This window comes from Plectropomus leopardus, chromosome 23, assembly GCF_008729295.1.
Source record: "Plectropomus leopardus isolate mb chromosome 23, YSFRI_Pleo_2.0, whole genome shotgun sequence".
Classification (NCBI taxonomy): Eukaryota; Metazoa; Chordata; class Actinopteri; order Perciformes; family Serranidae; genus Plectropomus; species Plectropomus leopardus.
In genome coordinates this window covers 6,092,193-6,107,427 of record NC_056485.1, presented here as the reverse complement: position 1 = coordinate 6,107,427, position 15,235 = coordinate 6,092,193, and the positions used below count along the sequence as shown (strand labels likewise).

The 15,235-nt window shown below is 43.8% G+C and overlaps 1 protein-coding gene across 1 annotated transcript in view; it reads left to right on the top strand.

The window, feature by feature from the left end:
- Positions 1–6,211: 6,211 nt before the first annotated feature.
- Positions 6,212–15,235, top strand: part of fgf11a (fibroblast growth factor 11a) — an 89,072-nt gene continuing 80,048 nt past the window's right edge. Inside the window, exon 1 of the mRNA XM_042512263.1 lies at positions 6,212–6,476. Within this exon, the coding sequence (XP_042368197.1) occupies positions 6,284–6,476 (193 nt within the window). The 5' untranslated portion in view covers positions 6,212–6,283. The remainder of the gene's footprint in view (positions 6,477–15,235) is intronic.

The following is a 15,235-nucleotide window of genomic DNA, read 5'->3' as shown; positions in this document are numbered from 1 at the left end:
TGAAGGGAAGGGCAGGATGGAAAACAATGCTGCCCCGTGGCTGGCGATCATGGTGTCACCCTCAGAGGCATTTGCCGATGGAAACTGACTCACTCAGAAAAACAGATTCATGTCCAGCCACCCGTGGATTGCATTGGCACAGGCACACATGTGCACGGACACACACAAATGTCGCACAAACAAGTACACAAACTGTCCCTCTTTGTTTCATTGTCACTCTGTGTCTCTCTGTCTTGGCCAGTGTTCCTGTCTGTCTCCTTGGCGGTTCTGTTCTCCCCCCCTGGCACTCTCTGTACCATGTCTTGGCTCGTCTGTGCCGAGTGATGTCTTCATCGCAATCGACCAGCGTCTGTTTCTCTACGCCCCGGTAAACCAAATCTCTCCTCCATACCAGTTTCCATCCTCTGCTTGCTTGTTGAAACTGTGTCCTTTTCAGGCTGCCAGGCTTTCCCACAGTCTAGTGTAGTGGTTCTGAACTGGTCCAGCCACCGGGCCCAGATTTCTACTTAGTCATTAGTATATGTTCAGAGAAATCAGCACATATTCAATTTTAATTGACAAAATGTAAATAACACATGGGCTTATAAACACGATGAAAAAAAAATCACCTTTTTTTTTTAAAAAAAAAAAAAAGAAAACATGCTTTCTTGCTCTCTTAAAATTTTTGGTGATTTTCTTTTTTCTTTTTGGTCTTTTAAAATGTTTTGCAATTTTTAAAGAAAACATGGCTTCCAACCTGTGGGCCCGCCAGAATAAATATCACCAAAAATGACGCCATTTATCAAAGCCAGAAACTGTAAAAACATAAATTATCATTTGATTTTCAAATTTTAGATGTCACTTGAGCACATCATGTAGGACGAACACTCACATTCACTCAGGGAGGCACATGGAAAAATAATTGTGGTTTTGAATAGGGTAAAAAAAACTCAGCTCCCCCACCTCTGATAAATAAAGTATAGTCCCTTAGGCACAACAAAACAAAACAAAAAAACAGACCAAATAATACCAAGAACTGGACAATAAAATTCCTGACCCCCACCCCCTATCACTATACAGCAGCAAACCACACTTCAAAATAACAGCTCTGTGCTGCAGTTTTTTCTTTCCAAAAAAAAAGTGTGTTTTTGACAGACTTGACATAGTTGCATGTTATTTGTGGTCCTTTCAGAATGAGCAGCGTCCCACTTTTTGCTTGCGACCCACCAGTTGGGAGCCACTGGTCTAGTGCACCGTCTGGCTCAGTGCTGGCTCGGTGTGTGATTGAAGAGACGGGGTTGGAGCTGGGGATTGTGGGGTAACTTCCAGACAAGGTGGAGGTGTTTGGAGAGAGAGGGGTGGGGGACGCCCTTGGGAGGGGAGTTTGGAAAGATAACCATGGTGCAGTGAGAGGACAGGACAAGGAGAACGCGAGGGAGATAATTACGTTATTTAACAGCTCAGGAAACTGCAATACGGTAGGGATAGGTGATTGAGTGTATGCGTGTGTGCGAGTGTGTGCGTCGGGGAAATCCTGCAGGGTTTTCTCTTCTCATTCCCTGCTAGGCCAGCAGAAACGGAGAGGGAGAGACCAGTAGCAGGTCTGCCTACAATCACAGAATCCCGCGATCATTTTACATTTGCTTTTTCAGGGAACGCTGACTGCTCCGGGGGCTGAGGCACTGTTGCTCTGCTGTCATCACAATTTAATTCAAACCTTGTACAACAAACAGGAGAGGAATTATTCTTTCCCTTTTTTTTTTTTCTTTTTCTTTTTTTTTTCTTTACAGCAGTGTGGGCGGTCTATCAAGGGAACTGCTCTTGGTAATTCCTCACCAGTCCAGTCTAGCGCTGCTAATGGAATATAACTCTAAACTAGCTGAGTAAGAGAGGAGAGGCGGGATTTAGGTTCAGATGTTTTGACCTGGCCTGATTATCAGGCTGAACTTCTATTTTGGAAGGGAGATGTAATTCAGTGGTGTAGTTTCACCGTGTCACTACATCTTTGGCCACAGGCTGATGAAAATCTTGCCATGCTGCCAGCTTATCACCAGTGTTGTTCTGCCTGGGCATCAACAAATATTCCCTCTTGGACAAGAGTTTGAGCGGAGGCCAGCAGAGAAGGTATGCAGATGTCAGATGAAGTCAGAGGAAATACCAGCACTCTCAGAAGATTAAATTGCAGGCTAAATTTGATTCTGGTGTTGCTTCTTGTAATGGCTGGCACAAGCTTCTTGAGTGTTTGAGTTGAGGGGGGTGTTGTCCTTTTTTTAGCCAGTATGGTGTTTGGAGATTGAAATCATAACTTTGTGAGAGCACTGGGGAGTTGTGGTGAAAATGGCAGCGCAGTAACAGTGGGTCAAATGAACCAACACCAAGCTAACATCCATTAAAAGAGTATGTGAAGTGTTAATGTATTCTTCTTTGCTATCCAGAGAGACATGACTTACATGGACCTCACCTCTGATAAATGTTTCTAAAATTGACTTTCAATCATTATCACGTGCAGGATTGTTTTTAAAATTGACACGTTTTGTCTTAAAGCTGAGATTTTAGCCTGTAACTTATTTGCAGTGACAAGGTTCCTGCAGCTGAAGGCATGTTAGATGTTTATTGTAACAGAAGACAGTAGTTTTTTGGTACAATTAACCTACTTCAAATGTTGAAAAAAATATGTAACACTTTCTTGGCTTGACAGAAACAGGGGTAGAATGTGATGGGGATATACCCGGAGCCTGTTGGTGGGTTTTCTTGGCAATTTTGTGCATCTCACTCTGTATGTAGGATTCCACAGCTCTGGATACTATCATGCCGAGTTTGAAAAACATTTTGCAAAATACATTGAGCCTCATACATCATCTAGTACCGGCTTCAGCCATGCCATGAGGTCTTGGTTGAATAGTGAATTTTGTTGAGTTTGTACTTCTCATTTCATTCGGGGTACAAAGACAGCTAGCTAGCAGACAGTGGATTTTTGCTCCCAGCATCTTGGCCAAAAACAAAATATGGGTATTTTTGGTGTCACTATCCTGATCTGCCTTATGTTAGTGCAAAGGCTATTGGGTAACAATATATTTGTTACCAATTGTTTGTTGTTAAAAATTCAGTATCAGAAAAAGACTACTTCCCATGTCTTAGCATTTTCAAGACTTTGAAATATCAACTCAAGACATCTTAATAACAACAAAGACCTTATTTTTAGATTAAGAAATTCAGTCCATACCACAACTTGAACAACAGTGGCGAACAATTTTGCTGGGATCGCTGTCAGAGTGATTTGTAGAATAATAGAAAACACTGACAGCTGTTAGCTTTTCCTTTTTTGACTTCCTGGCCCTGGTCAGTATGCACAGGGGGGACCCTCCCCGTGGCCGAAGTTGATACTCCAAAGCCAACCCTTGCCACTCCACTCAGGGACCAGATGGTCACGAGGAGTTTTAGTATCAGTAAAGTACAGTAAGGTATTACTTACAGTAAAGTATTTGCACACAAACTGCTAACTCTACTTGATAATTTGCCACTCTAACCCTCTTCTCTGCTTGGTTCGCTCACTTGTCCACTTTCACCGCATTCACATCACTCTCTTGCACTGCCACACTCTCACCATGCACACACACACATACAGATGCCATCTGAAGAGCGGGAAGCTAGAAATGTCACCTCGCTGCATTCAATCAAATATTCATGGGAGCTTAGTCCAGTGTGCGGACTCTGTTTTTCCAACTCTTACAACACTGCCAATCATTTCCTAAGCTGCCGACACAGCTGGGATGTACAGCGCATTCTTGGTGCCATTGCTTATAGAATATTATTGTTCATTAGTGTAGATACTCACCTTGTTGTCATTATAGTTACAGTCAAAGTTATTGTCTTGGTGTGGATGCCCTCAAAGGTTCTACAGCTTTGCTTGCTGCTCTGTTAGGCTAGGCTTCTGCACTGCGGTGCTGGGAGCAAATACTAATGTCAACATGCTCACAATGACAATGACATGATGTTCAGCTGATATAATGTTTACTATGTTTTCCACTTTAGTTTAGCATGTTAGCATGCAAACATTTGCCATGGGCTGTGTATTGGCAAGAATCTGGTGACACTGCTACGGTATTATGATACTGCGGTAAGCCAGTACATTTGGACTTTTAAAAAAATCTAACTTTAGAAAAACTGTCTCTGACTCCATATATGGGTGCATGTTCTTTGCAAACACCTTTAGTTTGACCTCCAAATAAAGTGATGGACTAAACTGTTGCCTTGTTTACCTGTCTGATCTGACTGCTAGTCCCATGCTCTATAGGACTTGACTGTGTCGTGTATGTGCAGTGTACGTGATACAGTGTGATGCGTTCACAGATATATGGATGATGTGATGGCAGTGACGCAGGGTCCCGCCTGACTCAGACTGTGTCACGGCATCTATACGTCCTTGTCATAGCTGAAATCACAGCACTGACAACCACGCTTAGTTTGTCTCTTTAAGCCAACATCACATCACAGAAGGTGGGATGGGAGAAGAGTGGGAGGGTGGAGTTGGGGAGGGGGTGGGGGAACCTCAGCTCTGACCCGGCCCAGCTCAGCCTGGCCTGGCCCGGTGCGGTACGGGAAAAGTGATGGAGAGAATAGGGGAGACAGGGGGGAGAAAGGAACTTTGAATCAGAGACATGGAAGGAGGGATCAGAATGACAGAGGGGGAGGAGAAAAGGGAGGGAGAGAGAAGAGCAAAGGGGAGGGTTTAGGGAAATAGATTTGAGAGAGCGAGAAGAGAGAGTGAGCGAGGGAGTGTGTGAGGGAGGGAGAGACAGAGATCATGTGAAGCACGCTGCCAGCGTTCGCTCGGCAATGCACTGTGAACAGGGACAAGCAAGAGAGAGAGTCTCACACACACACACACGCACACATGTCACACACCCTCACACCCGTACACCTTCACACTGTGCCGCTCCTCCACACATACGCACACTTCCTCACACGTGTGCGCTGAGCCAGAGAGGTGCCTTGTCCGGGAGACACACTTTTTCCCCCGTCTCTCTCACACACACATGGACACACACTGGACTCTACAGAACCAGACCGGACTACTTTCACCCACCGGAGACTCTCGCATGAGCGGCGGCAATCTACCGTAAGGCACGGCTACCTGCCAGCCCTCCCCTTCACCTCCTCTCCTCTCCTCTCCCTCCCTCCCTCTCTGTCTCCCTCCATTCATTCATCCCTCGTTCTCCCAGCTGTGAGTCGGCACGCGTGGCTGAAGGACACAGCGCTGCGCTCTGCTGTGGTGTAGCGCGCTGCTGAGAGAGTTGGAGAGCCAGATTCTGATAGGGGGGATAGATAGACTCACCACGCTCCCTCCCTCCCTCTCTCTTTTTCTGTGTCCCCGTCTGTCTCTCCATCCCGGCGCTCTCTCGTTCATGAATGTCACCTCTATCTCTGGGAAACGCTGGATTCATCATGTCTTTTTTTTTTTCTCTCAGGGTGCGGGTGAACGCAAGGGGTGATGCCAGGAGAGCTTGAGAGACAGTGAAGCTGCACTCCGTCCGGCAGCGTCCATCTGCACCCCCCCTTCGTCTTTGTCCCAGCTTGCGGAGCTGATACCTCAGGTCGAACACTTCTTCTTCTTCTACTTCTTTCGCTCTGACGCTGTTTCGGTGGGAGAAATTTTACAGGTGAGGGACAGAGAGAAAAGGAGCGGTGTCACTCCTGCTATTTCGGAGAGTTGACAGTCGGACGTTTGTATTGGCCGTAGCGTCTGATCTGTGGGACTGAGCGGGTTAAGAGGACTAAACGTGATTTTTTTTGTTTCCTGATGTGGAGGATGGTTTTGTGGATGACTCCTTTTGGACAGGGATAAGTCGAACTTCATTGGAGCTCCAGGAGGGGGGTAAGGGAACACTTGGATTGGGACAGAGGCAGCAGGGCATATTGCTGGGTTGGATAACAACATGACTTGTCCCAACAGAGGGACAGTGACGTACAAAGGCTTCACCTAAACCTCCTCGCAACCAGAAAACAACCTAAAGGACATCTAAAGGCTCAATTCAAACCTCAAAAAGCGTCGATTTTTCACTTTTTGGTGGGCCTTCCAGGGATCCACCATTATTTCCTCCACCTCCTCCTCTTTTTCTGCCTTCCTCCCCACTTCGTCGGCCCATCCTCAGAAGCCCCCTCCTCATCTCTGTCCCCCTCCCTCAGCGGTGCTCCGTCGCCCTGGGTGAGCGGGCAGGGGGGTGGCCCACGGTACCCCCCGACACCTGGGCGCCACCGAGCCGTCAGAGGCTGGTGAGGCGGCGGCAGGGTCAGCGCTGGGAAGATGGCTGCTCTAGCCAGCTCCCTCATTCGCCAGCGCAGGGAGGTCAAGGACCCCCAGGCAAACCGGCAGATCGCCAGCAAGCGCAAGCCCTGCCCGAAGAGCAACAAGTCGCTCTGCCAGAAGCAAATTCTTATATTAATATCGAAGGTTCGACTATGTGGCAGTCGAGGGAGAAAAATGGAAAAAAGACCAGGTGAGTCTAAACACGCCTTCCAATCAAACTCTCCACTTTCTTACTCTTTCCCTGTTCTCTTCTTCTTTGCTCCATTTTCAGCCTCTACTGGATAACTGGATTTTGATGGTTGACTTGCCAGACTACAGATTAATCCTCAACTGTAAAGCCTCAATAAAGAACATCCCCAGCCTGTAATTTCTAGTGCAGGACTTAATCTGAATCTGGGAAGCATCCCAGCACATCTTGCTGGTACACAACATGTCCTGTACTTACGGTCGAACAGGAAATGGACAGAGTCAAATCCAGCTTAATACACACAGATTTGTACCACTGACCAGAGGCATAACCTAGCCTGTGTTGAGACTGTTGTGATGACTTTGTTGAGGAGCATGTCAACACATCCACACACACGCCGCTAATCTGCAAGCACACAGCGGACTTGGCTCGAACATACGGTGATTTACTGTGATATAAAAATGTCAAGAGGCGCCTCATTTGCAATTCTGGGGGCCATTACTCTACCCGTGCTTCCCTCCAGGCAAGTTACACACAGTACGCCCTAATTTGTCTTGTGTGTTAGCATGTTAAATGTAATTGCAAAATTATTCATTGGAGCTAAATGAGACACTGACACTATTTGCGCGATGAGTGGGTCTGTGCCACATATGTTGATGATTTTTGACAATATGAGCAAAGAAAAACTGAGGAATAATTTGTCCATAGTGTTAAAACTGGAACTTGGTGATGGCAAAATGCCTTACAATAATATGGATTTTCAGAGGTTCTGTGCTTGTGGTTAAATGTTTTGGATCTGTTCGGAAATACATGAATAAATTTAGATCACGAGAGAAAGGGCTGAACAGCAAAGACAAGCACTCACCAGGGGAGCTGGCCATTTGTCCACGAACAAAATGTACTATTGTAAGTCAGACCACATTGGTGCTATGATGGATTTTATAGTAATAATATTATAGTTTTATCATTTGTCTTTTATCAAAATCTATTGAGTAAATTATCGAATAGTAATGAATAGTTGGGTTTTGGGGGGTAAAAGTTTCTTTGAGGAGTTGTATCCTTTTTTCTTTTAATTCAGTTATAGTTTGGTCTCAGGTTGGGGAAAAAATATTTGCGTTTTCAGACCCAGAGGTGGCAGTGTCGACACCTGGAGGCAGCCCGCTCTGGGGCATCATTCATTGTCTCAGCTGAGTCGGGCACCCATACCAACTTATTTCTTCTGGGGTGCCAAGTTTGGGCCAGTTCTGGGCCAGGTCACTTTTGATAACAACTAGTAATGGAAGTTTCGACAGTCGTAATTCAGCCAGTTTATTGGGCCTGATTATGGGATGTCATTCATCCATAGTCTTAGCTAAGTTGGGCAACCAGATGCGGCTCGACTCTTCTGGAAAGCAGAATTTGGGCTGATTTTGGGCCTGGTCATTTTTTAGTAATGGCCTGATAATGGCAGTTTGGTTAGCTGGAATCAGGCCAATTTTTTCGTCCCGGTTCTGGGGCTTCATTCATCTAGAGTCTCAGCCAAGTCAGGACCAGCCGGACACAGCTCTACTTATTTCTTCTGGAGTGCCGAGTTTGGGCTGATGCAAGGCCAGGTCATTTTTGATAAAGGCTCAGGAATGCTTGAGATGGTGCCAGTTTATTTGGCCCTATTCTGGGACATCAGTCATCCCGTCTTAGCCAAGTCCAGCAACTGGATCCGGCCCGAGTTATTTCCTCTGCTGTGCTGAGTTTGGGCTGATGCTGGGCCGGGTCATTTTAGCTACTGAGGGACTTTTGCCCCATTTTGTTTTCAGGATTTCTAAAAATAAATTGGTCATACAAGCACAGTGGTTTTCATGGTGTTTGGAGCGAAGTGTTGCATTTGACTGAATGCACTCACCTACACAGACTTTACTCTACGTCTGTACATCAAAGCCAGCGGCAATATTTCTGAAATGCATATATATCTAGAATGACAAATAATTATCAAGCTTGTTTGAATATTTATAAGTTATGCAGCGATGTAGTTAACACAAAAGTACATCTTATTGTGTAAGGAAACCACCTTTATATTCATTATTTTTTCCATACTTAAAGCGAATAAACTAGACTGCACAGATGCTGTGAATATCAAATTATTTAACATTTTTCTTTTTTTTTTTGTCATTCATAAAATACACTGAAAATGTGGAATATATTGCTGTTTTATTCATTTGAGTATTATTAGCACCATCACTTCTTCTTCAGGCAAACAGGTTTGTCAGTGAAACCTGGTCCAACTTTATGTGTAGTGGGGTGGCAACTATGGATAGATGCAAACGTCTGATGGCTGGCTTGTTGTACTCAGATGTCATATACGGTCTGAAAAATCTCCAAAAAAATCTGAAAATTTGAGTCTAAAAAGTCTGGCATTTTTTGAATGAAAAACGTCTAGTAACCCTCATTTGTTTGTCTACATTCTCATTTGTAAGTTACTGCACTCTATTTTACATAGATCTTGGATCGCTCTATACAACAGTATGTTATGTATCTGTGTATTTCCTGAATGAGCTTGTCCTCACCTCACCACTCTGCATTTCTGCTTGTGTCCCCTTCCCCACTTCTATGCACAGTCTGTGTGTCCTTTTCTGCCCCGTGCAGTTGTGTTTGTTGGTGTGTGTGTGTGTGTGTTCTGTGATATTTATTACCTTGGCGTGCCAAGTTCATCATGGTAATTACGCGGGGAACCTCTAACGTGGGAAGCAGCATCTGCCATAGAGGCGGCTGCTCTCTATATTGTAATTACGGTAGTAAAGTATGTTGGACAGGTTGTGGCGGTGCCAGCTCTTTGGGAAATGGCGACGCGTGCGCCATGCCAATTGTTTGAAACCAATATCATCCCAGTGGCTTCAGAGCTTCTCACACACTGATGGATTTATTATGGTAATCGCCCGGCCGAGGTATGGAGGCTGTGGTTAGAGACGCATTACCAGCGTCACCATTTTAAGATGTAATTTACAGGGGTCTGTGTTAAGTACTATGTGTGGGAGTGTGCGTCTTCATCATTCTCATCGTGTGTGTGTGGTCAGCATAGGGAGGACACTAGTGACCCCTGGCCATGAGTGTATGTGTGCTGGTGTATTCTCATCATCTATGAGTTCCTCCCTCCTTTTCTGAGCTTCAGCCCGAGGCCACAGTTGACCCCTGGCCAGCAATAAACGACGAGAATATTCCTGAGCCGTAGCCTCCACCTCCTCCTTCTCCTCTTCCTCCCCCTGGCAGCACTTCAGAGCAGCCTGCTTACTGCTTGCATTCACTTTGCCTCCAACTGGCTTCCATTGTTTCTACTGGCATCATTTGGCCGCTATTGGCTTATTCTGCATCCTGTGGCTTATAGTCTCTAGCATTGTTTTGTATTTTGGTTGGTTCCCATTGTTTTCTGATGGCTTCCATTGTCACATTGGCTTCCGTTGACTCTGGTTACCATCCCTTGGCTTCTGTTGACTTTTGTCAAGCTCAGAATTTACATTTCTCGTATGCACACGCTTGAAAATAAAAAAAAAAAAAAAAAAAAACGTGGACGATAAAATTCCAGGAACTACCAGAGGCTTATAAATAAAACTTCCACCCAGATCTTACTCCAGACACCTGATAACAGTATGACATATTACAGCATCCGTGCATGTACAGGCATATGATTTAGAATGCAAGACGAACACCACATCTTTACTGTGATACTGCACAGGGACAGCGTGACAGTATTATGGATGCAGCCATTAACAGCCATTATAATGTTTGCATCTAGCTTGAATGTCAAATGACATCTGAGACAACGTGTGCGGTTACACCCAAGTTGGTATTTGTTTCCTAAAGTTCCCAGGCAGGCAGAGGAACACTCAAACTGCAAAGCACCAACGCAATATGATAACCCTAAAGTTGCAAGTTACACCATTGTGGAAAGTGCCACAGTGATCAGGCAACTTTCTGGGTCAGTGATGTATCATCAGACATAAACCACTGGTAATATAACCTGTCTTGTGGCTTTATTGTTTTCCCATCATGTTTGCTTACAATATCTAGCATAGATTAAACTGGCCTCCACATATCAAAGTAGTGTTATTCCCGAGCGTTCTTAACGTTTTTCTTTAAATTCTCAGTCAGTAGAAGGTAGAATGAGACCTTGGTTCCATTAGGGCTCTAACTAACGATTACTTTCATTGTTGATTAATATGTTGATTATTTTCTCCATGAATGGATTAGTTGTTCGGTCTATAAAAGTCAGAAAATGGTTAAAGTTGTTGATCAGCGTTTCCCAAAAATGACGTTCTCAATGTCTTGGGACTAAAGAAAGGTGTAAAGAAACCCGAAAATATTCACATGTAAGAAGTCGGAATCACAGAATTTTGACTTATATTCAAAAATGTGTCACACTGACTAATCCATTATCAACTTTCTTGGCAACAAATTTTATAGTCAACAACTAATCGAGTAATTGTTGAAGGTTTACCCTCCACATTTTGAAGTATCACATTAAAAAAGTTGTATGGAAACAAGTTTTGATAAAACTTCTGCATTGCGTTCACTTGAGGTGGTTTTTGCCTGTGCAGAGAAAGTTCAGACGCAGCAAATATTTCCTCAAATTAACTAATTTGAGGAAATTTGGCTGGAATTTAATCTCAGAATCCATTTTTTAGCAATTTATTTGCATTCATATGCAGCTATATATGTTTCTAGATATTTGCCAAAATGATTGGCACATGGAAGAGGAGGTCGTGGCCTGGATATTCACTGGCAACATCAGCTTCCCTAAAATATTGGCTGTCACCCTTAGAGGCTTTATAATTGTCAGACAATAACCAGTGCTTTCCAAGATTGTATACACAGGTTTATATTGAATATACATTTAAATTTGCTCCACTGTAATCGGAATATTACTGGAAGTTGTAATCTGAAGTTAAACTTTGTTCTTTTTTTATCTGTTTTGTTTGGTACAATCCATTTCAGACTTCGCCACATATTTAATCTCCTTTGAGTCCCTTTGGGGACCCTGTTTGAAGTTTTGTATGATGTGACACTTCACAGATAACCTATGGCAAATACACTGTGTTTGCGTGATTGTGTGTGTGTGTGTGTGTGTATGTGTGTAGATGCTATCGCGCACCTAACACTGTCTTCTCGTGCGTCACTGCATTGTGACCGGACAGTTCAGGTTCCCTTTGTACCGTCGAAGGCCATTTGAGGCTATTGTAGCAGAGGAAGAGTTGTACTTAAGATGCTCTGTGTGTGTGTGTGTGTGTGTGTGTGTGTGTGTGTGTGTGTGTGTGTGTGTCTGTGTGTGTGTCTGTGTGTGTCTGTGTGTGTGTGAGAGAGCGAGAGAGAGAGAGAGTGTGTGTGTCCTCAAACATTTGCTGCCTGCTACTAAGTGACGGATGGGGAGGAGTGACGTGCGTTTGCGTGTCCTGACTTGACCCATATACCCCCCCATCCCTCGAACACCCTTACCTCCTCTCTCCCACTGTCACCCCCCATCTCTCCCCACTCTGTCACCCCCTCACCTCTACACACACTCACATACACACACACACACACACACACCCTCTAACCCTCACCTAACCCATACTAATGATGCCCCGGCACTACAGCCCACTCAGCTTATAACAAGGTCAGCTTGCCCTGCACAAACACACACACACACACACACACAAGCAAGCTAGCAGACACACACACTTTCAAGTGCAGATGTACACAAGTATCTATAATTACACACACTTGCATTAATACAAACACACCTACGCACAGTCAGACAAACTAATAAATCAACACAAACAAATGATGAGATTTCATGATAATTGAAGTAGTGAGTGTGGGAGAGAGATAATTTCACCCTGGCTTTGTGTGTGTATTCGTGTGCGATGAGCGCGTGTGTGTTCGGGGGGCCTGATATGATCTAATGAGGATGTTAAGCCGCCTATTGGATATCAAAGCAAAACCAAAATAGCTTGTGTTGTCCTCTGACTGCCTGCTGGAGCTGCTGTGGAAGCCCTCCTCTCTTCTGTTAACAGGATAGAATAACACTCAGAGTTGTTACTGCAGCACGGGGGCCAAGTGTTCATCCAGCCACTGCAAATTGGTTTGTGCGAGTGTGTGTGTGTGTGCAGTGTGAAGGAGAAAATACGTGCGTGTCAGAGACGAATGACAGCACACACACACACCTCAGCCAGACTTTGTGTTTGAGGCTCATTGTTGGGCCGTGATTCATCAGGCCACATCAGCTCCTCTCATTAACACACACTGATTTATCAATAATGTGCGACAGCGTTTGGAGAGCACACATTGAACTGGGGGCGATTTACTGCCTCATAGACCGGACACTCCGGACAGGCTACACCAGAGAGGACTATATTTCCCTCTACGTGCCTCTCTTTATCAGCTTTCTCCCTCTCTCTTCCATCTTCTCAATCCATCCTCCAGACCGGCTTTCTTCTCCTCCCTTTCTCCCACAGCCTCCATCGCCCCCCCCCCCCCTCCCTCCCTCCACACCACTCACTTATCTTCTCAAGGACATCTGGCTTTCTTATAAGTGTCCCTCCCTCAGCGTGTGCCTGTCTCTCTTCACTCGCCGTATTTCCCCACTGTGTCTAATCATGTTGTCTTTGGGCCAGTCCGTTACTCACTGGATGCTACAGTGGCAGAGGCATTGTGCTGCCACGTTATGTAACCCTGGTTCTATTGTTAACGGATCAGGAGACAGCATGATGCACGTCTAATGTATGGGACTCTAATCATTCAGATTTAGTTTGCTCTTTTGGTACATAATGTAGTTTCATATTTATGGTATAGAGGGTATAGGTTTGGTTGGGAGACTCAGTTTATATAAATCTAACAAATAAATTAGTAAATTGGTTGTAATATTTTCCTTTTAGTCTCACAAGAGCTGTGTTATTAATAAATGTCAGCTGCAGCTAAAGCAGGGTGGATATTGTACAAATTAAACCTGATTGAACCCTAAATAATTTGGAACTGGGACACATTTCTGCCAGATATGAGTGTCATTTCCTGTTTGATTTGAGAAGGATGGCAATGCCTGATTATTAGCCTGATTCATAGCCTGATTAATAGACTAACTATTATTTGTCATCAGATTGATTTCTAGCAAAGTTGGTTGTCCATTTTGCAATTTGTGTACGTATGTTTTTCCACACGGTTGCAGTCCAAAGATCTGTGAGTTTCTTAAATTAGTGAGTAGTTTGTGGTGTCTACTGTTTGTCTTGAAACTGTGCCTGGATAGAAATGAAAGTGAACAAACAAACCATACTGTCTGCATCTTTAAGTCATATACGGCTTCACATTTTTATTTTTTTCCTTATTACTTTCAGTTTTTTGTAGATTTGCATTTCTATTTTTGAGGACACATTGTTTCGGCTCTGTCTTTTCCACCACCTGCAATGTGAGATCCACCAAAATCAGGTGCGTTACTACTGCACACTTTAACTGTGGACATCTGCTGCTCAGCTTTATAAGAATAGGCAAAATATACACATTTAAATTGTATTTCCTGAATTACCTTAATTTTAAAATGGAAAATCTATAGTTTCACTTGTATAAGATTTCTCAAAATGATCACCTTAAACGTGCTGTCTAACCACATTATTTGAGCGGTGCATGGATATTATAGGATAGCGGATCTTGTGTCAGTGAATCAGGTTGCAGAAATAATTGATCATATCTGCAGGTGGTGGGATTGATGTGGTATTGGACATTGTGACCATTGCAGGACTCTGGTTGATATTGAGTATAGTGCGAGATTAATAAAAATGTACAATCTCTGCACAATGCAAGACTACATGACTCCCCATGGTGCAGATTTCTGCCAAAATTTATCTTTTTTTAAAATTTTAAAGCCAATAATGGGAGAAATGGTACACACTCACTCGGTGGCAGGTTACAGCCCCTCCTTACATCACATTTAAAGCATAATTAGAACCTCGGATTTAAAAGAAAAGAAACGGTCTCACGCAAAAAAATTGCTTTTCCAATGGTATTATTTTGGCACCACTTTTGCAAAAGCAGCCTCAATCGCTTTGTTTACCTCAGAGCGTAGCAACTATAGGATAGCAACTGCAACAGCCTCCTTCTGTTTGGTTGCACAGTGGATCGCACTTTCTTTGTGCCTGAAATCAAGCTCTCATTTTTTTAGGAGATGGTACCTGGTGGCAGACAGAATTGCGTAGTTAAGTGAAGCTTTAAGAGAACCCTTCCAAATGCCAATGCTGTCACAATTCTTTCGCCATTGCATTGTGCATTGAACAGTTACTTGATAATGATAAGTTGAAACAAAAAATCACTTCTATGTCCACTTTTAAATGATAATTTCGTATTTTAGTTATACCAGAACTAAGACTCAGCAGTATGACTTTAAAATCTGTGGAACACTGACAATGTCATCTATCTTTTCATATACAAACTGTCCATGAACGTGTATACTGTAATGCCCTTCACATACCAACTGCCAGCTAAGGAATAATATAGTGTCTGTATCATAAGCCTGTAGATAAAAGAAATGAACACCAAGCAGAATCAACCCACAGTTCAAAGCGTTACAAGATGCTCCCTCTTTTGAAACAGTGCAGCGAAGAAGCAGAAATGAACAGCTGTACAGTAAAACACAGTAAATTAACCTGCTACAAGCCAGTGGGCATTTCAAATTGCTTCATTACATCGTTGTTTCCAAACCGATGCTCACGAAAGGATTTTTACATTATTCTCACGGTGGAGGTCCTCTGGATTAAACATAAAGATGTCTC